Below are 27,940 nucleotides of genomic sequence, written 5' to 3'. Positions count from 1 at the left end.
TGTTTCTAGCATCCTTCCTAAATAGCATAATGGCGAGATACAATCATGTGGAAGAAGCATAAGGGTGGGCCTTCTTCCTTCCTTTTAAAAATTCTCCACAGTTGTTGTCTGCTTCAAAATTATGGAACATTTTGCAATTGTAATAATATAATTCCAACATTATTAAAAATAGGTACAGTATTTGAGGTTTGGGATCCAGCCTATTTTTTGCTTTTTTTAAAAAAATAATAATCATTCAGTCATTTTTGACACAGATTTTTGTGAGGATACATATTTTGAAAATCCAGTTTTCAGAGACTCTGGACTAATTTAATTAAGCAGAGCATATTTCTTTTCTTTCTTTCTTTCTTTCTTTCTTTCTTTCTTTCTTTCTTTCTTTCTTTCTTTCTTTCTTTCTTTCTTTCTTTCTTTCTTTCAGAAAAGGACACTCTGGAGAAGTAACGCACCATGCAAAATGTATGTCTTTCTTTTCTTCCTCTGCTATGATTTCTTTGGTTATTGTAACCAGAACTAACTGGGCCTGAAGCAGTTTTCAAAATCAAAACTTTTAGTCACATAATACTGTGTTTGTAGTATGAAATCGTAACTTCTGTTGCATAGGTGGGTAATAATAAAGGCATTTAAAAAGCCTCTGCCAGTCTTTATACAAAATCAAAGGACTGTGTACACATATACCCTGGACTATGCCTTCAGGGACTTTATAACCTGCAACACCTTTTATTTTTATGCATGCTGGCTACACCCTCTTTCTTTCACACATCAAATCAGAAGGCAGCAGCCAGCATGCTCTTTTCCAAGGACTATAGCTCAGAACTGCTGCTCCTAATTTTTCCTAAATACAGAGAGGATTCGACTTCCAACCATTCATTTAATGACTGTTCCAAAATTACAATGGTGTTGAAAAAGATATTGCACTTATGATTGTTGCAGCTTCTCCATGGTCAGTTTGGGCATTTGGCAACCAACATGAATTTACAAAGGTAACAAATCCTGGGGTCCTGTGATTGCTATTTGTGACCTTCCCAGGGGGTTTCCAACAAGCAAAATCAGTGGGGGAAGCCAGATTCTCGAAATGAATGTGATGATTCAATTAACTAGCGAGGCCAAAAGATTTGTAGAATCAGGTGGGACTCACTTAATGATTGTATCACTTCACAATGGAAGTTCCAATCCCAATTGTGGTTTAAAAAGAGTGTAATATACAGCTTCATCTTATCTGCCCACAATCAGGTCATTGTTCTTTTATAGAATTTAGAAAAGTGTTTATCTTTCTGTTTTTTTAAAAAAAAATAGAGAAGTGGATGAAATTTTTTCTATCCTCTGCCTACCACCTTTGGAGAATTAGATCTGAAGACGTTATTGTCTATGACTGGATCAGATGTGACATTCACACAACAATGAGAACTTCTGTTTAGTTCTTTTCTGTTTCTGCATTGAAGAATATATAGCATTTTACAAATCTTCATTTGAAGGGTTCTTCAATAAAAATCTGGTTTTATACAATCCTTAGACAGAAGACAAAGGCATTGCTTTTTTAAGAACTATTGTATTAATAATTCTGTCTACCAAAGAGATTAGCTAGAAATTGATTATCTGCAATTCGCATATCAGATGTACAAGATTAAAACTTTCTATCCCCAAACAAAAGTCTGGAACAACATAAAATGGAAGGGCATCACTAATAAAAAAAATTCATGAAAGATTAGTTTAATATGTGCTAAATTTACAGAAATTGGAAAACTAAGATTACCTGAAGTTATGTGGCAATTTTTATCATGTAAAATTTGATTGAAGTTTTAACAATAAAGAAAGACAGAAACAGTGGAACTACAGTCAACGTTCCCAATCATTTAAATGCAATTCATGTTTGTGAAGACAATTCTTAATGTCAGCGGAGTTTAAAGACTTGCCTTGACCAGCAAAATACTGCACAATTCAAGTTTTCCAGATCTGGGAATGAAACCAGGTTTTTACCACTGGCTTTAAATTTGGATTGGGCTAACTATATAAAAAAGGGACGCGGTGGCTCAGTGGGTTAGGACGCTGAGCTTGTCGATCAGAAGGTCGGCAGTTTGGCGGGTCGAATCCCGAGTGCCGCGTAACAGAGTGAGCGCCTGTTACTCGTCCCAGCTTCTGCCCACCTAGCAGTTCGAAAGCACGTAAAAATGCAAGTAGAAAAATAGGGACCACTACGGTGGGAAGGTAACAGCGTTCCGTGCGCCTTTGGCGTCTAGTCATGCCAGCCACATGACCACGGAGACGTCCTCGGACAAACGCTGGCTCTTCGGCTATGAAACGGAGATGAGCACCGGCCCCTAGAGTCGGAAACGACTAGCACGCATGTGCGGGGGAACCTTTACCTTTTTAACTATATAAAGAAGGAAATGACGAAGCACTTGTAAAAATGTTGCCATGAAAACTGTAGGGATTTGTCCAAGCAGTCACCAGGAATCCAACTGACTTGAAGGTATAATTTTTTTAAAAAAAAATAATAATTGTGGTTGAACTAAAGTGTGTGTGTGTGGGGGGGGTCTTTTGCACTTTTTAAACAAATGATTAAGAGGCTGTATTTCATGTCCCATACATTGGCTTTCCTTTGGATATGTACATTTCCCCTCTCTTCCCTTTTGTTTCCTACTTTCAGAAGGCTAGGCTTTCAAGACATTAGGACATTCACGATTAAAAATAGCAGGCAACTATTCAATTTTGCACCATAGTTAGATTTGTCACACTTCTAAAATACTGAAATGTTTTATGGTTTATATCTTAATGAATTTAAACTGCATAATACATTTTAACTATAGTAATGGCCTATATATATGATTTATAATTATTTACTATAGAAAAATAATTATTAAGCAAATTCAACAGAAGTGGAATAAATTTGGAAATGTTTATCCTTTTGTAATTAATCCAGGGAAAGTAGCACATCATTAGGGGAGGTGCTGTTATATGGCACTCAAGTAACAGTGTTTGCATTTTAAACCAATCAGACTAAAAGAATGCCAATATGAAATAGCTGTTCAGCTAAAAATATTAAATTGATAGTAAATCATACATCTTAATATGATCCAGCTTGAAAAAAGCCTAAACAGAGTAGAATTGATTTTATGAAGGCCACCAGGGTATTCAAAGATTGTAGCTTAGCCTTAAGGTAATAATTATTCAACAATTTAAATTATAATTATTAATATATAATTAATAAATTAGGTAATAATTATATAAAATATTATAATATTATATAAAACTGGAAGAAAGCAATAGCAAACCACTTCTGTAATGCTCTCAAGTAAGCAACATAGTTGTACATGAAGTCTCTAAGAACTGACCTAATTTCAAAGGTATCTTGCTTTACCATTAATATAATTATCCTTATTAAGCAGCCTGGTCCTACGACAGATCATAAAATGTTGTAAAATTTCAATTATTTTGCTTGCTGAGTTGGGAGAGATTAGCATGACATTTTATTGTAAGAAACTGTTATAACTCCTCACTCCTCACATAACTTGGCTGTGCAAATATAACAGGCATCTGTGACAAAATGCACACACTGACACATTTCTCTGAAAAAAGTTGACAGGAAATCAGGTCTCCTTGTTCCACTGCAAACACAGCAATGTCTGAATCAGGGTGATGATTTATACTATCTGACAATTCAAAGACAGGGGACATCTCTAACATACAGAGAAAACCAAAAATGGTAATAGTAGATCATTGCACTGACAGCTAATGGGATTGACTAACTGCAGAGGAATCTGGATCTGTTTAAAATATCACGTCTGTAAAGTAATGAGTCTGTGCTTAGTGAAGACCACCAGAAGGAGTCTTCATGGTCCACTTGTCAGTTGAATATATATTACAGTAAACCTGTTAAATCAATGAGTATTTAATACCTAAGGACAGGATGCTATGGAGTTGTGGGAGGGGAGTCTTTTTTCCTTAATACTCTTTTATCCTGATGGTGATTTGTGATTCTAATAGATCAATGTTTCTTTAAGTATAGTCAATAATATTGGAAAAGCCAATGTAGCAGCAAAGGCTGTTTAGATTTCATCTACTAGAAATAAGCCAGGGAATAATAAAAACAGAATACTTAATTGACTCATTAGATCATGTCGAAAGATTTTTACAGCATAGGAACTCTAAGCAGCAAGCAGTGGGAATGAAGAAATTTAGCATGACTTTAATCAAAGCATTTCTAAAAAAAAATGGTGTATGTAAAACAGGACAATTCTCTTCCTAATTTACAGAAATTAAACCATGTGGAAGCTTTATGCAGTATTGCATATGATAGCTGGCAAGACTGATGGTACCTGAGATTTAAAATCACATGAAATGTAAGCTTTTATTCCTGCGGGGATAGGAGACATAGTGACACAGAGGCTTAATGATGCTGAAACCGCTGGCCAGAAATGGTCTGTACTACAGCAGTTCGAGGCTGGCTCTGTGAGATGGAGTGAACTTCCGTTGCTTGATCCCTAGATCCTGCCTATCCAGCAGTTTGAAAGCATGCAATATTGCTGCCTAGGGCCACGGTGGTTAGAATGCAGTATTGCAGGCTAACTCTGCCCAGAGCCAGGAGTTTGATCCTGACCATTTGAAGGTTGACTCAGCTTTCCATCCTTCTGAGGTCAATAAAATGAGGACCCGGATTGTTGGGTGCAATATGGTGAGTTTAAAATGCTCAGATAGGGCTGTAAAGCACTGTGAAACTGTATATAAGTCTACATATACTGGACATGGCTAGATGCAAGGCATCACAACATGAAGTGAGGCAAGGTGAGATTGGTAAAGGAGCCCAGAAGAGCCAGCAACCCGAGTGCCACTATTCAGCTGGTGTAAAGCTAGTTCAGAACAGAATGAACTACTGTGTTTCTCTGAAAATAAAGACCGGGTCTTATTTTATTTTTTTTGCCTCCAAAAGAGTCACCAGGTCTTATTTTCAAGGGATGTCTTACCTCCAGTACCAACAGCCCTGCCCAACTGGTCAACTTCTTCTGTGGCCAAAGGAGCAGCTTCATTCTGCAACTGCATTCCAACCTGCATTTCACAGTCAGGCCTTTCTGGAAGACCTATGCAGCTGAGTACCCAGCTATGAATTCAATCCATAGCTTGGTCCTTGGCTTCAGAGGCCTTCCAGAAAGGCCTGTGACTGAGAAATGCAGGCCTGGCTGCAGAAGACACCGCAGAAGAAGTGGGCTGGCGAGGAGAGGCCTGGCTGCAAGGTAAGTGGGTGTGGGGTGCATGGGGCAGCTCCATACCCCTACCCCAGCCCTAGTTTGATTTTTAAGTCTGTGCCTCATCCCAAAACTAGGGCTTATTTTTGTAGTAGGGCTTATACTAGGCCCCCCTTAAAAATCAAGCTAGGGCTTATTTTCAAGGTAGACCTTACTTTCAGTAGCATTCTAGGCTGTCAGGACTGTATTGTGTATTTTGCACATGTAGATTTCCTTGACAGTATATGCCATATGCTAAATAAATAAATTTGTGGGGATAATTGGTAAACTGTGGGGTCTTTGGTGCTCTCTGAGGTAGTTTGTTTTCCTGCAGACATTTCATTATCAAACTAGGTAAATGATCAGTGCTAGCATCAGTAATACTAATGATGTTACCTAGTTTGGTAATCCCCTTCATGGATTACTGCCTTGTCATGGCGAAGGGGCTTGCGTAATTCAATGAAGCTATGAGCTATGCCGTGCAGGGCCACCCAAGACGGACAGGTCATAGCAGAGAGTTCTGACAAAACATGATCCACTGGAGAAGGAAATGGCAAACCACTCCAGTATCTTTGCCATGAAAACCCTATGGACAGTACCAAAAGGCAAAACGATATGACGCTGGAAGATGAGCCCCTCAGGTCGGAAGGCTTCCAATATGCTACTGGGGAAGAGCAGAGGGCTAGTACTAGTAGCGCCAGAAAGAATGAAGCGACTGGGCCAAAGCCGAAAGGACGCTCAGCTGTGGATATGTCTGGTGGTGAAAGGAAAGTCCGATGCTGTAAAGATTCTTTCTCCATAGGAACCTGGAATGTAAGATCCATGAATCAAGGAAAGCTGGACGTGGTCAAACAAGAGATGACAAGACTAAACATCGACATCTTAGGTATCAGCGAACTAAAATGGACAGGAATGGGTGAATTTAATTCAGATGACCATCAGGTATACTACTGCGGGCAAGAATCCCTCAGAAGAAATGGAGTAGCCTTCATAGTCAATAAAAGAGTAGGAAAAGCAATACTGGGATTTGTTGTTGTTGTTGTTAGTTGCGAAGTCGTGTCCGACCCATCGCGACCCTATGGACAACGTTCCTCAAGGCCTTCCTCTCCTCCACCATCCTCCGGAGTCCATTCAAGCTCACACCCACTGCTTCAGTGACTCCATCCAGCCACCTCATTCTCTGTCGTCCCCTTCTTCTATTGCCCTCAATCTTTCCCAGCATTAGGCTCTTCTCCAGTGAGTCCTTCCTTCTCATTAGATGGCCAAAGTATTTGAGTTTTAGCTTCAGAATCTGGCCTTCTAAAGAGCAGTCAGGGTTGATCTCCTCTAGGACTGACCGGTTTGATTGCCTTGCAGTCCAAGGGACTCGCAGGAGTCTTCTCCAGCACCATAGTTCAAAGGCTTCAATTCTTTGGCGCTCAGCCTTTCTTATGGTCCAGCTTTCACTGCTATACATTGCAACTGGGAAGACCATAGCCTTGACTATACACACTTTTGTTGACAGGGTGATGTCTCTGCTTTTTAGTATGCTGTCTAGATTTGTCATGGCTTTCCTCCCCAGGAGCAAGCGTCTTTTAATTTCTTGGCTACAGTCCCCATCTGCAGTGATCTTGGAGCCCAGGAAAATAAAATCTGTCACTACCTCCATTTCTTCCCCATCTATTTGCCAGGAATTGAGAGGGCCAGATGCCATGATCTTGGTTTTCTTAATGTTTAGTTTCAACCCAAGTTTTGCACTCTCCTTCTTCACTCGCAACAAGAGGCTCTTTAGTTCCTCTTCACTTTCTGCCATTAGAGTGGTGTCATCTGCATATCTTAGGTTGTTGATGTTTCTTCCAGCAATCTTAATTCCAACTTTTGATTCATCTAGCCCTGCCTTTCTCATGATGTGCTCTGCATATAAATTAAATAGGCAAGGCGACAGTATACAGCCTTGCCGGACTCCTTTCCCAATTTTGAACCAATCAGTGGTTCCGTGTCCAGTTCTCACTGTTGCTTCTTGGCCCGCATATAGGTTTCTCAAGAGACAAATAAGATGGTCTGGTATGCCCATCTCTTTAAGGACTTGCCAGAGTTTGTTATGATCCACACAATCAAAGGCTTTAGCATAGTCAATGAAGCAGAAGTAGATGTTTTTCTGGAACTCTCTAGCTTTCTCCATGATCCAGCGTATGTTAGCAATTTGATCTCTAGTTCCTCTGCCTCTTCGAAATCCTGCCTGTACTTCTGGTAGTTCTCGATCCACATACTGCTGGAGTCTAGACTGTAGAATTTTAAGCATAACTTTACTAGCATGAGAAATGAGTGCAATGGTGCGATAGTTTGAACATTCTTTGGCACTGCCTTTCTTTGGAATTGGAATGTAAACTGATCTTTTCCAATCCTGTGGCCACTGTTGAGTTTTCCAAATTTGTTGGCAAATTGAGTGTAGCACTTTTACTGCATCGTCTTTTAAGATTTTGAATAGCTCAGCTGGAATACTGTCACCTCCACTAGCTTTGTTGTTGCTCAGCTTTTCTAAGGCCCACTTCACTTCACATTCTAGGATGTCTGGCTTGAGGTCAGTGACTACCTCATTGTGATTGTCAGGGACGTTAAGCTCATTCTTGTATAGTTCTTCTGTGTAATTTTGCCACCTCTTCTTAATCTCTTCTGCCTCTGTTAGGTCCCTGCCATTTCGGTCCTTTATCATGCCCATTTTTGCATGAAACGTTCCTTTCATCTCTCTAATTTTCTTGAAAAGATCTCTGGTCCTCCCTATTCTATTGTTTTCTTCTATTTCTTTGCATTGTTCATTTAGAATGATCTCAGTTCGAATCCAAGGCAAACCATTCAATATCACAGTAGTCCAAGTCTATGCCCCAACCACCGGTGCTGAAGAGGATGAAATTGACCGGTTCTATGAAGCCCTACAGCACCTTATAGAACTAACACCAAAAAATGATGTCCTTATCATCATGGGGGATTGGAATGCTAAAGTAGGAAGCCAAAAGATAACCGGAATAACAGGCAAGTTTGGCCTTGGAGTACAAAATGAAACAGGGCACAGGCTGATAGAATTTTGTCAAGTGAATACGATGGTCATAGCAAACACTCTTTTCCAACAACCCAAGAGACGGCTCTACACATGGACATCACCAGACGGTCAACACAGAAATCAGATTGACTATATGCTCTGCAGCCAAAGATGGAGAAGCTCTATACAGTCAGTAAAAACAAGACCAGGAGCTGACTGTGGCTCAGACCATGAGCTTCTTGTTGCAAAGTTTAGGCTTAAATTAAAGAAAGTAGGGAAAAGCGCTAGGCCAGTCAGGTATGAATTAAATCATATCCCTGTTGAATATACAGTAGAGGTGACAAATAGATTTAAGGAATTAGATCTGATAGACAGGGTGCCTGAAGAACTATGGACAGAGGTTCGCAACATTGTACAAGAAGTAGCAACCAAAACCATCCCAAAGAAAAAGAAATGCAAGAAAGCAAAATGGCTGTCTGAGGAAGCTTTGCAAATAGCTGAGGAAAGGAGGGAAGCGAAAGGCAAGGGAGAAAAAGAAAGATACGCCCAATTGAATGCAGAATTCCAGAGAATAGCTAGAAGAGATAAGAATGCCTTCTTAAATGAACAATGCAAAGAAATAGAAGAAAACAATAGAATAGGGAGGATGAGAGATCTTTTCAAGAAAATTGGAGAGATGAAAGGAACGTTTCATGCAAAAATGGGCATGATAAAGGACCAAAATGGCAGGGACCTAACAGAGGCAGAAGAGATTAAGAAGAGGTGGCAAAATTACACAGAAGAACTATACAAGAATGAGCTTAACGTCCCTGATAATCACAATGAGGTGGTCACTGACCTCGAGCCAGACATCCTAGAATGTGAAGTGGGCCTTAGAAAAGCTGAGCAACAACAAAGCTAGTGGAGGTGACAGTATTCCAGCTGAGCTATTCAAAATCTTAAAAGACGATACAGTAAAAGTGCTACACTCAATTTGCCAACAAATTTGGAAAACTCAACAGTGGCCACAGGATTGGAAAAGATCAGTTTACATTCCAATTCCAAAGAAAGGCAGTGCCAAAGAATGTTCAAACTATCGCACCATTGCACTCATTTCTCATGCTAGTAAAGTTATGCTTAAAATTCTACAAGCTAGACTCCAGCAGTATGTGGATCGAGAACTACCAGAAGTACAGGCAGGATTTCGAAGAGGCAGAGGAACTAGAGATCAAATTGCTAACATACGCTGGATCATGGAGAAAGCTAGAGAGTTCCAGAAAAACATCTACTTCTGCTTCATTGACTATACTAAAGCCTTTGATTGTGTGGATCATAACAAACTGTGGCAAGTCCTTAAAGAGATGGGCATACAGACCATCTTATTTGTCTCTTGAGAAATCTATATGCGGGCCAAGAAGCAACAGTGAGAACTGGACACGGAACCACTGATTGGTTCAAAATTGGGAAAGGAGTCCGGCAAGGCTGTATACTGTCGCCTTGCCTATTTAACTTATATGCAGAGCACATCATGAGAAAGGCAGGGCTAGATGAATCAAAAGTTGGAATTAAGATTGCCGGAAGAAACATCAACAACCTAAGATACACAGATGATACCACTCTAATGGCAGAAAGTGAAGAAGAACTAAAGAGCCTCTTGTTGCGGGTGAAGAAGGAGAGTGCAAACGTTGGGTTGAAACTAAACATTAAGAAAACCAAGATCATGGCATCTGGCCCTCTCAATTCCTGGCAAATAGATGGGGAAGAAATGGAGGTAGTGACAGATTTTATTTTCCTGGGCTCCAAGATCACGGCAGATGGGGACTGTAGCCAAGAAATTAAAAGACGCTTGCTCCTTGGGAGGAAAGCCATGGCAAATCTAGACAGTACACTAAAAAGCAGAGACATTACCCTGTCAACAAAAGTGCGTATAGTCAAGGCTATGGTCTTCCCAGTTGCAATGTATGGCAGTGAAAGCTGGACCATAAGAAAGGCTGAGCGCCAAAGAATTGAAGCCTTTGAACTATGGTGCTGGAGGAGACTCCTGCGAGTTCCTTGGACTGCAAGGTGATCAAACCGGTCAGTCCTAGAGGAGATCAACCCTGACTGCTCTTTAGAAGGCCAGATCCTGAAGCTAAAACTCAAATACTTTGGCCACCTAATGAGAAGGAAGGACTCACTGGAGAAGAGCCTAATGCTGGGAAAGATTGAGGGCAAGAGAAGAAGGGGACGACAGAGAATGAGGTGGCTGGATGGAGTCACTGAAGCAGTAGGCATGAGCCAAGATGGACTCCAGAAGATGGTAGAGGACAGGAAGGCCTGGAGGAACATTGTCCATAGGGTCGCGATGGGTCGGACACGACTTCGCAACTAACAACAACAGTTTGGTAATAAAATGCCTGCATGTTTATATGCGGTAGTTTGTCCTGCCAGTTTTGGTGGGGGTGTAGTTTCCTCTTAATTAGAGTATTGTTTTCTGGATAATTGTTTATCTGGTGTTGATCCCTGCTTATCTGAATGTGGACTACTGGAGGGGATATACTGCCATCTTTTTGTTTTCTTTTTCAAATGGCATGTAAATGTTGGGTTCACATGCCATTGTCTGGATTCAGAACGAAATTTACAAAACTAAAGTTCTCTTCTCCCATTAACTTATATGAGAGACAGAGTTGCTAAGAAGTAACCTAAATTAATAGATGTGAACTGTTCTGAGGCTATAGGCTGCAGTTGGCCATACTGTATACCAGAATAACAACAAACAACATTGTTGTTAAAAAAGATATGCTAGCAGATCCTAAATTATGGTGATAGACTCTTCCATAGCTAAGCCATTCTGCTGTTTTAAGTTATATTGATAGAAAGAGCCTCCTCAGGGTACCACGGGTCAGAGAATGTCGGCTGGTGACCCCCAGGGGGAGAGCATTCTCGGTGGGTGCACCAATCCTTTGGAACCGCTTACCAGCTGAACTCCGGATAGCCCCCGACCTTCGCTCCTTCCGGCGTGATCTAAAAACTTATCTATTCGAACAAGCCGGCCTGGCCTGATGGATTTGGGTTTTAAAATTATTTAACTAATGTATTGTTATTTTATTGCCCTGTACACCGCCCTGAGTCCTTCAGGAGAAGGGCGGTATATAAATTAAATAAATAAATAAATAAATAAATAAATAAATAAATAAATAAATAAATAAATAAATAAATAAATTTTAATTGGAGATGGGTATAGGGGGTCCACAACTTAGAACAGTTCAGTTAGTGACCATTCAAAGTTACAACAGCACTGAAAAAAGTTACTTATGACTGTTTTTTACATTTATGGCCAATGCAGCATCCCCATGGTCATGTGATTTACATTTGAATGCTTAACAACTGGTTCATATTTATGACATTTGTGGTGTCCTGAGGTCATGTGATCATCTTTTGTGACCTTCTGACAAGCAAAGTCAATAGGAAAGACAGATTCACTTAACAACAGTGTTACTAATTTAACAGCTGCAGTGATTCCCCTAACAAATGCGGCAAGAAAAGTCATAAAATATGGGGCAAAACTCACTTAACAAATGTCTCACTCAGGAACATAATTTTGGAGCTCAATTATGGTCATAAGTTCAAGGACCACCTGTATTTGTTTTCTACCGTGCTGCTAAAATAATTAGATGCAAATTAAATAAATGCTTTAGTTCCTGACACCTATAATCCAAATGCCTTTTCTTTTCTTTCTTTTTTAAAAAATATGCCTACATTATTTTTTTGCAAAATATTTGAAAAGCTTCTTCTAGTTAGATAAGAATATCTAACTATTCTTGAGCAGGCCAAATGCATCCTAGTTGTTTACATCATAGATGGTGAAAAGTTACGCTTTTTCAATGGTTGCTTTCTAGCAACTAGATTTTAAGTGATACTGATTGTTATATGTTATGCAACAGAGATTAGTAGCTGCTGGTATCTTAATCCCCATATTGTTTTTCTAGTTTTCTTTAAGACTAAACTGGGGCTATCTTCACATCTGATTGTAGGAGTTTCCATAAATTAACTATATGCAGCAGAAAATATTACACGGAAACCCACACACACATACACAATCTCTTCAAAATATAAATAATATTGCAACAACTAAGAAAACAAAAATGTATTTTTCCCTTGTGATATATTTTAGAATTACCTTCTGTTTTTATCCTATTGCATTCTTTACCCCTCTTGGTGTCTGGTTTCCCATTTCCCAACAAGCACTTCTGTTTCTTCCTGTCATGGATTCAGAATGACAAGATATCTGCTGATTGGTGTATTTTTGAGAGAGGTGAAGATAACAAAAGTCAGGACAATCTTCTCTAGTCCCAAAGTGTCCCAACCTTGTCAGTGATATTGTCAGTAACATGGTTGAAAAAAGCTTGGAAATATATTTAGTATGGTTATTAACTACACTTCTCTTTAGTAGAGAAGTAAAGAAATAGAATAGAAAGTATATAAATGGATATCCCAAGTAATATGGTTCTTTGGCTTATATGACCACTCCACATTCAAAGGCAGGCATATTAAATTTGCGATGTCATTGTTCTTGCCAACTTCAGTATTTTTCTAAGACAATTTCATCTTTATTCAAATAAGGAAACAAGTGCAATGGTGATTAAGGAAAAGTGACAGGATATCTGGATATATTTTGTCAGAGGTACAGTCTGAGCAAGACACCTACGGTTTCTTTCTACTTCACTCCTCAGGTTATCTGCATTTTGGTGAGGGAAAGATGAAATCAAGAGACACCATAAACTGAAAGTGCAAAGGAACAGTTTCTCCAGGAAAAAAAACAACAAACACTTGACAGATGCTTGACATTCTTTTTTCTTCATATGCCCAGAGGGTTGTCATGTTAGGGTCGTGGGGAAAATAACTTTTACAAAGCAAATGTTAACAGCAAAGCATATTGGATACACACATTTGCAGACCTACTCTAGGCATCTTTTACCAGGGGAGAATGTAACTTTATCTGAAACATTTCATAATGCTTGAAATTTCAAGGGTATATCTATCCTGTATGCTTCCTTGCTATTTGTTTTCTTTACTAGAAACATGAGCTTACCCATACCTTCTCTTTTTGATTGCAATTTACTGAAATGATACAAGTGACAAGTGTCTCAATGTTAGGACAAAAGGTGCATCTTTGGCAGCCAGGTATTTACTTTTTTCCATTGAGGTTCAAGGTCTTGGTTATGATCTTTAAGTCCTTACATGGCATGGGTCCGGGATACCTCGAGGACCACCTGCTGCCAGCGTCAACTCCCCTCCGCCCTGTGCGTGCCCACAGAGAGGGCCTCCTCAGGGTGCCTCCAGTCAGGGAATGTCGACTGGTGGCCCCCAGGGGGAGATCCTTCTCTGTGGGCGCCCCGGAGCTATGGAATCAGCTACCGGTTGAGCTCCGGACGGCGCCCGATCTCCGCTCCTTTCGCCGCGATCTAAAAACATACTTCTTTGAACAAGCCGGCCTGGCCTGATGGGGGATTGGTGGGGTTTTTATTGTCATTTTATTGGGGTTTTATTATGTATTAATTGTTTTTAGTGGGCATGTATTTAATCACTTTTTAACTTTTGTAATTCTGTATTTTTATTCTTGCCCTGTTCACCGCCCTGAGTCCTTCGGGAGAAGGGCGGTATAGAAATATTATTAAATTAAATTAAATTAAATTAAATTAAATTAAATTAAATTAAATTAAATTAAATTAAATTAAATTAAATTAAATTAAATTAAATTAAATTAAATTAAATTAAATTAAATTAATCGTTGTTCGGTTACGTCAGTTTCCAGATGCTTTTCCTTCCACAGTTGCATCATTCTTTTTTTTGAAATCCCCTGGCTGTTGGTTGTGCCTGATATTAGCATTGAATGATTTCTCGATTTTCTTCGGTTGTCCAGGTTTTGCGCTTTTGTTCCAGTCACTTTACAGTTGTATGCTCTGGTTTCCCAGCAGTAGCAACTGAGCCCTGTGGCCCATTTTTTGACAGATGTCCAGGAGCCATAGCATCTGACACGGTCCTTGTTGACCCAGGCGACGACCTTCTCTGTGGGTGCCCCGGCACTATGGAACCAACTGCCGGTTGAGCTCCGGATGGCATCGGACCTCCGATCCTTCCGTCGCGGGTTGAAGACCCACTTGTTCGAGTTAGCTGGTCTGGCCTGAAGGGGAATATGGGTTTTTAATTGGTTTTATTATTTTACTATTGCTGTATTTTAATTGGGCATGGTTTAATTCTCTATTAATTTTTGTATACCTATTTATATATGCCCTGTGAACCGCCCTGAGTCCCTAGGGAGAAGGGCGGTATAGAAATCCAATAAATGAAATGAAATGAAATGAACTCTTTCCCTACATGTCCAGATATGCTGCCTTATTATGGCAGGGGTGCTCTTGGGATGGATGAGTGAAGAATGCTTGAGATATATACCAAGAGTAAATATACCAAGAGTAAATATTTCCAGCAGGCTCAGCCAAGGCATGAAAGTTATCCCAACTATCCAACTAAAGCAAGTGGGTACCTACAGTAATCTATAGAAAAATGGTGATTGATGATATAGTGCCAATTGATGGACCCCTCTAAGCAAATTGATGAGGATCTTTCAGGATATTAATGGTGTTTATGATGCAACTAAACCTTATGATATCTAGTTATTGAAGTTCACATGCAGGAAAGGGCAATCCAAGCTGCCAAAAAAAAAAGAATTACAGTGGGAAAAGAGAACATGAGATCATTAACATGAAAAGCTCAACATGAAGAAAGATTAAACAAATCAACAACATATCGATATCTTTGGCATTGACCAGAATTGGATCTTTTAAGTGAGAAGATCCTACTAAGGGCAGGAGTATCAAAGAAGAAATGGCATGGATTTTCTAGTCAGGAAAGCTATAATAAAGACAGTACTGAGATAAAATACAGTCAATTAAATATCTATTAGATTTTGCAGACCACCCTCTAATATGAGGTTTATCCAAGTTTATATGCCAATCAATAGTGCAGAAGTGTAGTTGATGATTTTCATGGCCAAGTGAATCAATAGAACATGGATGATGTGCTGTTCATTGTTGGTGGCTGGAATGTCAATTTGGAAATAGTACAGAGGGAAATGTGATTGGACAATGTAGTCTAGGAAACATAAATAAAGAGAACAATTTATTACTTTATACCAATTGATGACTTCATCATTGTTATCACATTCTTCCAACAACCAAAATGACACCTATATAAATGGACACCATCAAATGAACTACATAGGAATCAGACTGACTATATTATGATACCAGCAAGTGGAAGAGCTCAGTAATAACAGCAAAAATATGGCCAATGGTAGTTTGGCTAGCAAGCAGCTAAAATGGAAAAGCAAAGCCAGTTACCCAAAACAATCTTGCACATATACCCACCAATTTCAAGGACAATGTTACAAATTATTTTGAAATCCTGAGTCCCAATGATAGGAAGCAGAGGCAATGTGGAATGAAATAAAGAAAAAGTTAAGGATGAATGTGAAAGGAGGAGGAGGAGGAGGAGGAGAAGGAGAAGAAGAAGAAGAAGAAGAAGAAGAAGAAGAAGAAGAAGAAGAAGAAGAAGAAGAAGAAGAAGAAGAAGAAGAAGAAGAAGAAGAAGAAGAAGAAGTCCTAAGAGAAGCCAAAGCAACAATTTCAGGGAGGAATTTAACAAATAATTTCAGAGAGCTGCTAGAACAGACAAGAAGCAGTATTACAATAACATCTCTTAAGACATTGCAAATAGAAACAGCCTTTGAAAAATGAGTCTTCCAAAAGTTCCCTGAACTCATAAAGAGGTTCCAACCTTGAAGTGGTATGCTAAAGGACACCAATGGAGAGTCAGTAACTAATTCAAAAACAGATCAGACAGAGGTAGAGGAATACTGAAATTCTGTGCACTAGAGTTATCTACATATAAGAGACTTTAGAAGATTTTTCCTATTTGAATAAACTCTTAATATTAGAAAATGATTAAATCAGGACTCTGGTCAGTATCAAGCTAAAAAGCTATAGCTATTGATGGAATATCTACAGAAAAGTAACAGAAGAATCAATAAAGATTCTAGCCAAACTATGGCAATACTATCCTAATGACATTACTCTGATAACTGAAAATACAAATGATCTAGCAATGAAAGTCAAGGAGTACAATGAGAAAACGGGAATAAAGTTATATATAAAGGCCAAACTAATGACAAGTATAGCCACTAGCCTTAGAAATGAAAATGAAGATATTGAAGTGGTAGATGGCCTCTGCCTTTTAGGAATGACTATCAACAGTAAAGGAGCCAACATCTAATAATTGCATTGCAGACTAACACTTGGTAAAGGAGCAACGAAGACCTTGAAAAAACTGTTCTAATACCATGAACATGTCTATTCTTATAAAGATCAGAATATTTATATGTATATGATGTTCTCTATGACATATTTGTACCTACAAAGATAAATATTGGGTAGGCAATCATGTTTTCCATGATACTCTATGGAACCTGCACTTTGAAGAAAGACAGAAATTTTAGTGTATTTTCTGAACTTCAGTGATTGGAAAGATAGTTGAGAATACCATGGATACATAGAAAAAATATCATAGAACAAATCAACTTAAGAGTTCTCACTTGAGAATGACCACAAATGACCAGACTCTAATTACCATATTTTAGATTCATTACATGAAAACCTGGCTCCCTGACAAGTCCATAATGCTGGGAAAAATGGAAGAAAAGCACCAAAATATAGAAGATGAACTCAGCTACTTCCAGAATGAGTACATAGTTCAAAATCTAAGAGACAAAGTTGGAACAGATCATCCTGGAAAAGGTATATCTATCTGGTCACTAAGAGTCAACATTGACTTAATGGCATCCATTAATCAATCACTGAACATTTTGGTAGCCATTCAGAAATCATCCTGTCCCTACTGCAACTACATGTTTTGCTTAAGCTGCAATAATGGATTGCTTGCTCATTCATTCATAAGTAGAATCAGGGAAACTAAATTTCATTAACTTATCTCAAATGTTATTCTGTACACTTGGAAATGAAGGGTAACCTACTCCTGCTGTAAACCCTATGTCATCTGCTACTTTGTAGGGTCAACAGCTTCTTGACAATTTGGAAGGGGGTGCAAGGATTTTCAAGGGGAATAAAACAAAAAAAATATGTAATAATTCTTGTTCCAATTCTTTGAAACTGGTTGAGTTTGATACAGTAATCTGGATAGGCTGACATGCCAACAATAGCAAAGAGAGGTATGACATCCAAATTCTGCTTAGATACTGGTTATGAGATATGTTCCTAAGTCTGTCTTTAATTCAAATTTGTAGGTAAGTTGAAGTTACATAGTGTTAGTTAGTCAAATGCTCATCAGATCATTCCGGATAGTCCTGACAGCTATGCTAGCTGTGAGAATGCTTACCATAAATGTCTTAAAGGCCTGCTACCTTGGGGGTGGCTGACCAGATAGAGAAGAGCCCACCCCGAGACCCACCCATTGTTTTGGTTTTTAGCTTTCCCATTTAATTCCTCCTAATTTTGTGTTGTAGCACTTTACTTTTTATCATTTTGTAAGCTGCCCAGAGTCATTGTACCATTGAGACGGGCCTTATAACAAACAGTCATGACTACCTGATCATTAGTTGTAGTATCTATGTGGTGTTGGGGTGTGTGTGAAAATATGACCTTTACATTGACTTGAAGATTATCTAAAATGCTTAGATATCTGGGTACATTGTGAAGCACAACGAGAATCTTGAAAGAAAACGTCTTGGTTATGCAATACTTAACTCTAGCGACAAAATAGTTCAAGAATCAATTTTCAAAGGTGGCAATTGTAAACCAAGCCTTTGCATTTGCCTTCCAAATAATAGCAAATGATGCCTTAATGATGTAGCAAAGTGTTCTTGGATATAGGGAGTGATACACAAGCAAAGGCTTGATCTTGTAATCCCTGGATGTGTCACCCCAAATAAAAGCATTAGTCTACCTTTCAATACATTACTGACCTTTGGTGTACTTTTTTCCTCTTTCGAAATGTAGATCAAGTATTCCCCCCCAAAAAGATAAGCCAATCTAATCTATATTAAATATTTTGCTTGACAAATAACCTCCCTCCTCATAAATTGATTTCAACATTTCAGGAACATCAAATGCAGCATTTATATCGACACTTGCTGCTTCACCTTGTATTTTAATATTCTGTAAATCTGCCCTCATTTTGGAACAATTGAACCAATACCTACTTGTAACAAATTCCTTGTCACAATTACCTTCACTTGGTGCATGTGCAGCTTTTAAATCATTAAACTTTTCTTGCAATAAAGGCCAATAGGCATATTACTCTGATTTTAACATCTAACCGTATTATCAATAGCTTTTCCATTTCAATGATTAAATAACTGTGTTATTTAGTAATAATTGTAGTTTCCATGAGGGCAGGGTCTTTCACATCTTCCGTTACTCTCACATTATCTTTCAAAATCATTTTGATCATTGATGAATTGTAGCCTAATGCTTTTCTAGTGACTGGTGATGTTTCACCCCTTTCTGCTCACTTTATTATTGACACTTTTATTTTCAATCATGATTGTTTGCCTTTTCTTTGATGCATCATAAGCACTTTCAGCAGACTTACACTTTGGAAGCATGGTTACAAGGGTAAATAAAGAGAAAAATTAAAACCAAATAAGAAGTTATGCACTCAACACAGTGCTAATGACAAACAGATCTGATCTGAAGTTCTCCTTCCTCAAGACAACAAATTGCTGAAGCCGCAGTTTTCAAGAGCATCACAAAGTAGCATGAGTTCATTATTATCAATCACTGCATTTAACTTATTTTTTTTAATATAATAGGCTTTATGGCAGTTCATTCATAAGTACAAGTTCCCTATAAGTTGGATGTTCTTAACCCGGGAACTGCCTTATGATCATATTCTGGTAGGAGTATTTTAATGAATTCAAAGGGCAATTAGTTTGGGGAGCGGATATGCCATTCTAGCATAATAATTAGAACACATCATTAATGCATTGATGGAAGTCCTCTTTAATGAATTTGAGATGTCAGCACAATGACAAGTCCAAAGATTAAGTATAATATTGTTAATCTTATCAAAAGGTTGTCTGTTTTACTATTCCCTTTGCCGTTTTTTAAAAATTTGTGCCTGGCAAGCCTTCCTTCTCACTAGCAGGCACCATTTGTCAATTACAGAAATATTCCCAAACTACCATGGATGGACTGTAGTTAATATGGTCCCATTTTAAATCCATCCCCTCAAGTTAGACAGTCACAGTGATATGATAAAAGGTGACAGTAGGTTTAAAAATTTATTTTAGAAAGAATACAAGCTAAGACACCAGAAAGGAAAGTTAAAAAAAGGAGGGCGTGTAAATAAAAAAAAGAGAATTGAGTTACCTGCTGCAAATGTTAGAAGACAAATTCATCATTTGTCATTTTGCATTTCTCATGCAAAATTGCACATTTTGAAGCAAGACGCAATTTATGCTGATCTAAAGAGATTGCATATAACAATACTGAACCATTTAGAAGACCCAATGAATCAAGGCTATACAGAGTCATATGGCAATATTTTAAAAACAAGGGTGCATCACCTGAGGCTCCAGGGCTAAATGTGACCCCTAAAATTTGATGTAGCACCTGTTGCAATCACAATTATCGTGCCCAAAGATGAGAAATATAAAAGATCATATTACTTATATGTAATTAATTTAATTATATACACACAATTTAATTTAGGCTTTTCCCTAATGTTTTGGACTATGGATTGGGGGCATCTGTGGAGAGACAGTTATATATAGCACAAAAATAGCCCGTGCCACAGAGCAATTGAAACCCCTTACCCTGTTAACATTCATTACATTTATCACACCCATGTAAAAAATGACAGTTAACTCCATGTAACCCCATATCCTGTGTTTAGCTCAAAGCATTTTGTGCATCTCTTTTCCTATTCTATGTTTGCCTTTTACTACAAAAAGAATTTTGTAGCCAGGCTTTCTTTTGTATTACCCACTACAATTTTTTGGAATGAATCTGAGAAACACAGCAAAATATTTCCCAGACAAGATGCCTTAGTAACTAAGCAGCTTTCCAGAGTAAAAGACCTATGTTTAAACCAGCAAAGGATAATGGGTTTATGTACGGTGTTGGCAAGGCTTTTAAAAAGTGGGAGGAGAATTTAATCATTTCTTTGAATCTTTGACAACATAACTAAGACCACAATTTTTTTTAAAAAAAGGTACAGTTTAAAAGATGATCATTATTACACACTCAGGATTCAAAGATTAGGACTGCCCTAAAGACTGGCCCCACACAGCTTTAACAGAAAACAATGAAGCATCTCTATTAAAAAATTACAATAAGAATCACTGGATGTCTTGGCAACAAATTAGAACATTTTCAGATATTCAAAGTTCAAGTTAGTTTTGTTGATGTCTGAACCAGCAATTGGAATCTCTTTCTGTCAGCTGAATCCAAGTCCAAGTCCCTTTGGCCTCTGAATTGCCCGGATTGGTTCGGCTATCCCTTTGCCATCTGGCCCAAGGCCTGTGCCAGGTGTCCAGCCCATGCTTTGGAGCATCCGATTCCCAATGTTGCTGTCTGAGATTGGCTGAGCATTTTCACCAACAAACCCTGAGACAAAAAGGAATATTCAACATTAATCAGTACAATCACATGAATATAATAATCTCCCAATAAGCTCTAAACCTTCTTTTTCTCTTATTTTTTCTAATAGGTTGCTGAACAAGATGTCTTTGTACATACAGGTGAAACTCGAAAAATTAGAATATCGTGCAAAAGTTCATTTATTTCAGTAATGCAACTTAAAAGGGGAAACTAATATATGAGATAGACTCATTACATGCAAAGCAAGATAGTTCAAGCCGTGATTTGTCATAATTGTGATGATTATGGCGTACAGCTCATGAAAACCCCAAATCCACAATCTCAGAAAATTAGAATATTACATGCAATCAATAAAACAAGGAGTGTACATAGAACAATATCAGACCTCTGAAAAGTATAAGTATGCATATGTACTAGGTACTTGGTTTGGGCCCCTTTTGCAGCAATTACTGCCTCAATGTGGTGTGGCATGGAAGCTATCAGCCTGTGGCACTGCTGAGGTGTTATGGAAGACCAGGATGCTTCAATAGCGGCCTTCAGCTCTTCTGCATTGTTTGGTCTCATGTCTCTCATCTTTCTCTTGGCAATGCCCCATAGATTCTCTAAGGTGTTCAGCTCAGTTGAGTTTGCTGGCCAATCGAGCACAGTAATCCCACGGTCATTGAACCAGGTTTTGGTGCTTTTGGCAGTGTGGGCAGGTGCCAAGTCCTGCTGGAAAATGAAGTCAGCATCCCCATAAAGCTCGTCTGCGGAAGGAAGCATGAAGTGCTCCAAAATCTTCTGGTAGACGGCTGTGTTGACCCTGGACTTAATGAAGCACAGTGGACCAACACCAGCAGATGACATGGCTCCCCAAATCAACACAAACTGTGGAAACTTCACACTGGACTTCAAGCATCTTGCAGTGTGTGCCTCTCCATTCTTCCTCCAGACTCTGGGTCCTTGGGTTCCAAATGAGATGCAAAAGTTGCTCTCATCAGAAAAGAGGAGTTTGGACCACTGAGCAACAGACCAGGTTTGTTTTTATTTAGCCCAGGTAAGACGCTTCTGACGTTGTTTGTTGTTCAGGAGCGGCTTGACAAGAGGAATACGACATTTGAAGCCCATGTCCAGGATCTGTCTGTGTGTGGTGGCTCTTGATGCACTGACTCCAGCCTCAGTCCACTCTTTGTGAAAGTCCCCAACACTTTTGAATGGCCTTTTCCTGACAATCCTCTCCAGGCTGCGGTCATCCCTGCTGCTTGTGCACCTTTTTCTTCCACACTTTTCGCTTCCACTTAACTTTCTATTAATGTGCTTTGATACAGCACTTGGGGAACATCCAACTTCTTTTGCAATTACCTTTTGAGGCTTTCCCTCCTTATGGAGGGTGTCAATTTATTTTATTTTATTTTATTTTATTTTAATTCCATTTATATCCCGCCCTTCTCCGAAGACTCAGGGCGGCTTACAAGCTTAGCAGTAGCCTTCATTCTATGTATATTCCTGCTTATTAGGGCTTTCACACACACCCCAAGCGGCATTATTACAAAGTCATCTTAATTGCCCCCAACAATCTGGGTCCTCATTTTACCTACCTCGGAAGTATGGAAGGCTGAGTCAACCTTGAGCCTGGTGGGATGCGAACCTGCACTAATTGCAGGCAGCTGGTGTTACTTAAGGAGGCATTAGCCCACTGCTCCACCAAGGCTCTTGGTTTTCTGCACAATTGTCAGGTCAGTATTCTTCCCCATGATTGTGATTCCTACTGAACCAGACTGAGAGACCATTTAAAGGCTCAGGAACCCTTTGCAGGTGTTATGGCTTAATTAGCTGATTAGAGTTGGACACTTTGAGCCTAGAATATTGCACCTTTTCACAATATTCTAATTTTCTGAGATTGTGAATATGGTGTTTTCATGAGCTGTACGCCATAATCATCACAATTATGACAAATAACGGCTTGAACTATCTTGCTTTGCATGTAATGAATCTATCTCATATATTAGTTTCCCCTTTTAAGTTGCATTACTGAAATAAATGAACTTTTGCACGATATTCTAATTTTTCGAGTTTCACCTGTACTGACTTCCAGGTTGAATGCTAATCTGCAAATGGCATAGGCTGATTTCCTTCCTTATTTCAAAGAAAATGCATTATATGAATGTGACAATGTCATTGCATGATGTAATTTTGTTAAACACTCCTTATAGCCAAACGCTTGAAAGATTTATATAAATTTCAGAAATTAAATTTTAGTAATAGAAGTAGAAATACAGATAGTATTTTTCATGGTGGGCCTCTATCAAACACATTTAATTTAATATGTTAAATCTATATAGCATTTCAATTCTGAAAAGGTGTTTTGAAGTGTATAAGGCAGAAATGTTGCATATGTCTGCAATCTTCTCATGGCTGCAGTTTTACTTGGGATTATGTGGTTATCTTACAGAGTTGCAGACAGATGCTATGCTTGTGCAGGATTTCACAGATTCAGTTCCTTTGCAGGAAGAGTTAAAGCAGGCTATGTCTGAATCTCTTCACAATTGGATGGCTCAAATATCAGACTCAGAGTCATGCATTCTCCTTTTATAAAAGTATAGAACTAAACCATATCTATAGTTATAAGCTCACAATCACTTCACACCACATTAAAGGCCAATGGAAAATCAGAATCTCACTTTTAATCTGCTAATTAGCATTACCTATTCTTAGGACAAAGGACCAGTGCAAGATGTAACAGGATCTTCTTGCCAAATCATGTTCTGGGGATGGGAAGTTGTTCTCTCATTTTGCTTTCGGTTTTAGAGACAACTGCCAGTACCCAAATGTTGTGACAACATCAGAAGGAAATTTGCAAAATGCAGAATGACAACATGGCTGCTAATACATTACTGTCCTACAAAGATACAAATTAAAATGGAAGAGCAAAATTCTCAGGTGAAATTTGAGAAGGAAAATTAATATCCAATGTCCAACTCAAGATCCTAATCTTCAAAGTGTGGCTTGGTAACTTGGCTGCTCTATACCTGAATTATAATCTGTGGACATTTAATTTTGTAAAAGATATGTGTTGTATAAGTATATTTTTATATACTGAAAAAATAATGCTCTAATCAGAAGAGATATAGGAATGTGGCATTTGGGGGAATTTTAATCATGCTGATTAAAATTAATATGATCTATTCCCATCAATAAGAAATATAACCTTTCAAACAGCTTGTGAACAAAGTAGTAAACATTTGTGGCAATCACCTAGTTAATGCTTTTGCCCAGGTTCGCCTGGTGCACCAGTTGCGACCCTATCTGGACTGGGATGCCCTGCGTACAGTCACTCACGTGCTCGTGATCTCTCGTATAGACTACTGCAATGATCTGTACATGGGGCTGCCCTTGAGGACCACTCAGAGGCTTCAGCTGGTGCAGAATGCGGCTGCACGAGTTGTGATGGGGGTCTCCCGATACTCCCATGTAACACTTCTTCTCCGCGAGCTGCATTGGCTTCCAGTTGCCCTCCGGGTGAGATTCAAGGTGCTGGTGATTACCTATAAAGCCCTAAATGGCATGGGTCCGGATTACTTATGGGATCACCTGCTGCTGGCGTCATCTTCCCTTCATCCTGTGCGCTCCCACAGAGAGGGCCTCCTCAGGGTGCTGTCGGTCAGAGAGTGTCGGCTGGCGGCCCCCAGGGGGAGAGCATTCTCTGTGGGCGCGCCAGCCCTTTGGAATCAATTACCGGTTGAGCTCCGGATGGCTCCCGACCTTCGCTCTTTCCGCCGTGATCTGAAAACCTACTTATTTGAACAGGCCGGCCTGGTCTAGGGTTTGGGGTATTTTTAACTATTTATTGTTAGGGCTAAATTAATTTAATCTTACTTTTAACTTTTGTATGTAGTACTTTTATTGCCCTGTACACTGCCCTGAGTCCTTCGGGAGAAGGGCGGTATAGAAATTCAATAAATAAATAAATAAATAATGCTATTTGCTGATAGTTTACTGTTGATCCATTGGCACACAAGCCTCTCTGTCTTTTTAAAATCTGCTAAATTTGACTGATATCTAAAAACTCCCCTTCATGGATTACTGCCTTGTCGTGATGAAGGGGCTTGCATAATTGAATGAAGCTATGAGCTATGCCATGCAGGGCCACCCAAGATGGACAGGTCATAGCAGAGAGTTCTGACAAAATGTGATCCACTGGAGAAGGAAATGGCAACCCACTTGCCTATATGCGGGTCAAGAAGCGACAGTGAGAACCGGACACGGAACCACTGATTGGTTCAAAATTGGGAAAGGAGTCCGGCAAGGCTGTATACTGTCACCCTGCCTATTTAACTTATATACAGAGCACATCATGAGAAAGGCAGGGCTAGATGAATTAAAAGTTGGAATTAAAATTGCCAAGAAAAATATCAACAAGCTAAGATATGGAGATGATACCAGTGTAATGGCAGAAAGTGAAGAGGAACTAAAGAGCCTCTTGTTGTGGGTAAAGGAGAGTGCAAAAGTTGGGTTGAAACTTAACATTAAGAAAACCAAGATCATGGCATCCGGCCCTCTCAATTCCTGGCAAATAGATAGGGAAGAAATGGAGGTAGTGACAGATTTTATTTTCCTGGGCTCCAAGATCACTGCAGATGGGGACTGTAGCCAAGAAATTAAAAGACGCTTACTCCTGGGGAGGAAAGCCATGGCAAATCTAGACAGCACACTAAAAAGCAGAGACATCACCCTGCCAACAAAAGTGCAAATAGTCAAGGCCACGGTTTTCCCAGTTGCAGTGTATGGCTGTGAAAGTTGGACCATAAGAAAGGCTGAGCGCCAAAGAATTGAGGCCTTTGAACTATGGTGCTGGAGAAGACTCCTGCGAGTCCTTTGGACTGCAAGACGTTCAAACCGGTCAGTCCTAGATGAGATCAACCCTGACAGCTCTTTAGAAGGCCAGATCTTGAAGTTGAAACTCAAATACTTTGGCCACCTAATGAGAAGGAAGGACTCACTGGAGAAGAGCCTAATGCTGGGAAAGATTGAGGGCAAAAGAAAAAGGGGGCGACAGAGAATGAGCTGGCTGGCTGGAGTCACTGAAGCAGTAGGTGTGAGCTTAAGTGGACTCCAGAAGATGGTAGAGGACAGGAAGGACTGGAAGAACATTGTCCATGGGGTCGCAATGGGTCAGACACGACTTCGGCACTAACAACAAATCTAAAACCTGACCTGGTTGGACAACTGAGTGAGCAGCAGTTGAAAGGTTATTCTGATACATGCATATGCACCCATCCACATTATCTTGATATTACAGTAATTTATACTGACAAAACAAAATCTTCCAATCTCACAAAATTACACCATCTTCTTATGAAATTAGCCTCAAATTTTTTGATGACACTTTTTATTATGCAAGTGTTTTATTATGCAAGGGTTGAAAATGTAATATAAAGTTTGTAAAAGTAAAAGGCAATAGTATATATGTAATAAATCAGGCGAGATCCTTAAAAAGAGGCAAAACGGGGCAAAAAGAAAACAAATTTGCAATTTAATTTTTATTTCAAAATAATGTGATGTCATTAAGGGTAGATTTCTATGAAAATTAAGGCATACAATTTTTCTCAACAGCTGTTGGTACAGGTACATTCTGGTTAAACAGAGCACTAGCATTCAATGCCATACCCTTTATTTTACAGGGTTTGGTATGAATTAATTTAATTCCATCTGTATGCTAAAATCAGATCAGAGGTCTAATGCTGCTATAGGCTTCACATCTGTTTAATCATTTTAGGATACAGCAGCTTGTTGAAGTTCAGACTATAACTACGCAGTATTTAAAAATGGGGAGAATATTTTAATAGTTGGAGAATTTCAGTAGGTCTTAAACTGAAAAGAACGTCAGTAATATTTACTATAGTTAAATATGCAAAGTATTTTCTAACATTTATATTTTTTGATATGCTAGTTTTTAAATGCTACTTTTAAAAAGACTTTTGAAAGCAGGTTGATACAGAACAGGCCTCAATTAAGTAAAAATGTTATTTTAAATATGTGTGAACCTTTAACTCCTAGCGCTACAATTGAAAAACACTTCTCTTTCATGTCTGTAATCAAATTTATACTGCTTTATGTTTAACAGAAGATTGATGCTGCCATTCAAAGTATGCTTACCAGGATGAAAGACTCACTCAGGATAGGCAGGTTGGAAATACTGCACTTCTGGGCCATAGGAATACAATTTACAGGATTATGCTTTTTAGAAAAACACTACACTGAATACATTTAAAAGATTCAGAATGAATATATATATAATATATATATATTATAATATATTATTATAATATAATATATATATTATAGGGAGACTGATATAGCTATTTCAAGCTTCTTTGCTCTCATCAGTCAGCCACACCCTTCTGAGATTTGAACCTGGGCTGCTTTGCATGTTAGGCAGTTGTTTTAACCTCTAGGCCACAGGCTCTTTTTCAGTTTGTCAGCTGCATTAGGGAAGGAAGAGATGAGGGGAGGAGATATGTCTTGAGTGTTTTGAGCACCTTGTCGGCGCAAAAGATTTCGCCCATCATGGTCAGTTTCTTGAAGTTAGGAAAAACTACTGTGATAAAATAGGAGCTACACACTCTTAGGACTGAAGCTTTATAAGCAACAAGATAACCCACGCTCCACTGAGTCATTGTTTCAGAGACATTTCCTTAGCTGAGCAGATAAACAGAATGACCTTGAGTGGGCAAAACAGCAGCACAAGTCAGAGCAACTTTCGACTTCCTACCAACTTCTCCATTGAGTTTCTTTGTGGGAAGAAAACAGGGAAGCCTTTCCTTTCCTTCTCTCCCTCCTTCCTTTCTTCCGTCTTCCTTCCTTTACTTCTTCTAATTTGTGCTGGCTTGTCCATTTACTTTGTTTCTAGGAAGCTTGTAGGGAGAAAGTCAGTGGGGAAGCCAGGAGGGATTTACAAGTCCAAGGTCAGCAGGCAGGTAAGTGGCTGCTGCTATGTGGGTGAGAGAGCAAGTTGTAGACTCAGGAATGGTATGTGAGGTGCATGAAAGGTATTGCATGGGTTGCAAGGGGTGTGTGAGTGTGCACCAGAGATG

The 27,940-nt window shown here is 39.0% G+C and overlaps 1 protein-coding gene across 3 annotated transcripts in view; it reads right to left on the bottom strand.

The window, feature by feature from the left end:
* Positions 1–19,259: 19,259 nt before the first annotated feature.
* GPATCH2 (G-patch domain containing 2) overlaps positions 19,260–27,940 on the bottom strand; it is a 107,054-nt gene continuing 98,373 nt past the window's right edge. For all 3 annotated transcript variants that reach the window (XM_081312888.1, XM_081312889.1, XM_081312885.1), the window contains one exon: positions 19,260–20,873. In XM_081312888.1, the coding sequence (XP_081169014.1) occupies positions 20,704–20,873 (170 nt within the window). In that variant the 3' untranslated portion in view covers positions 19,260–20,703. The remainder of the gene's footprint in view (positions 20,874–27,940) is intronic.

The sequence above is a fragment of the Vipera berus genome (genome assembly GCF_964194415.1).
Source record: "Vipera berus genome assembly, chromosome: 1".
In the NCBI taxonomy this organism is placed as follows: Eukaryota; Metazoa; Chordata; class Lepidosauria; order Squamata; family Viperidae; genus Vipera; species Vipera berus.
Note: the sequence above shows the minus strand (reverse complement) of the source record. Positions and strands in the feature narration are given on the sequence as shown.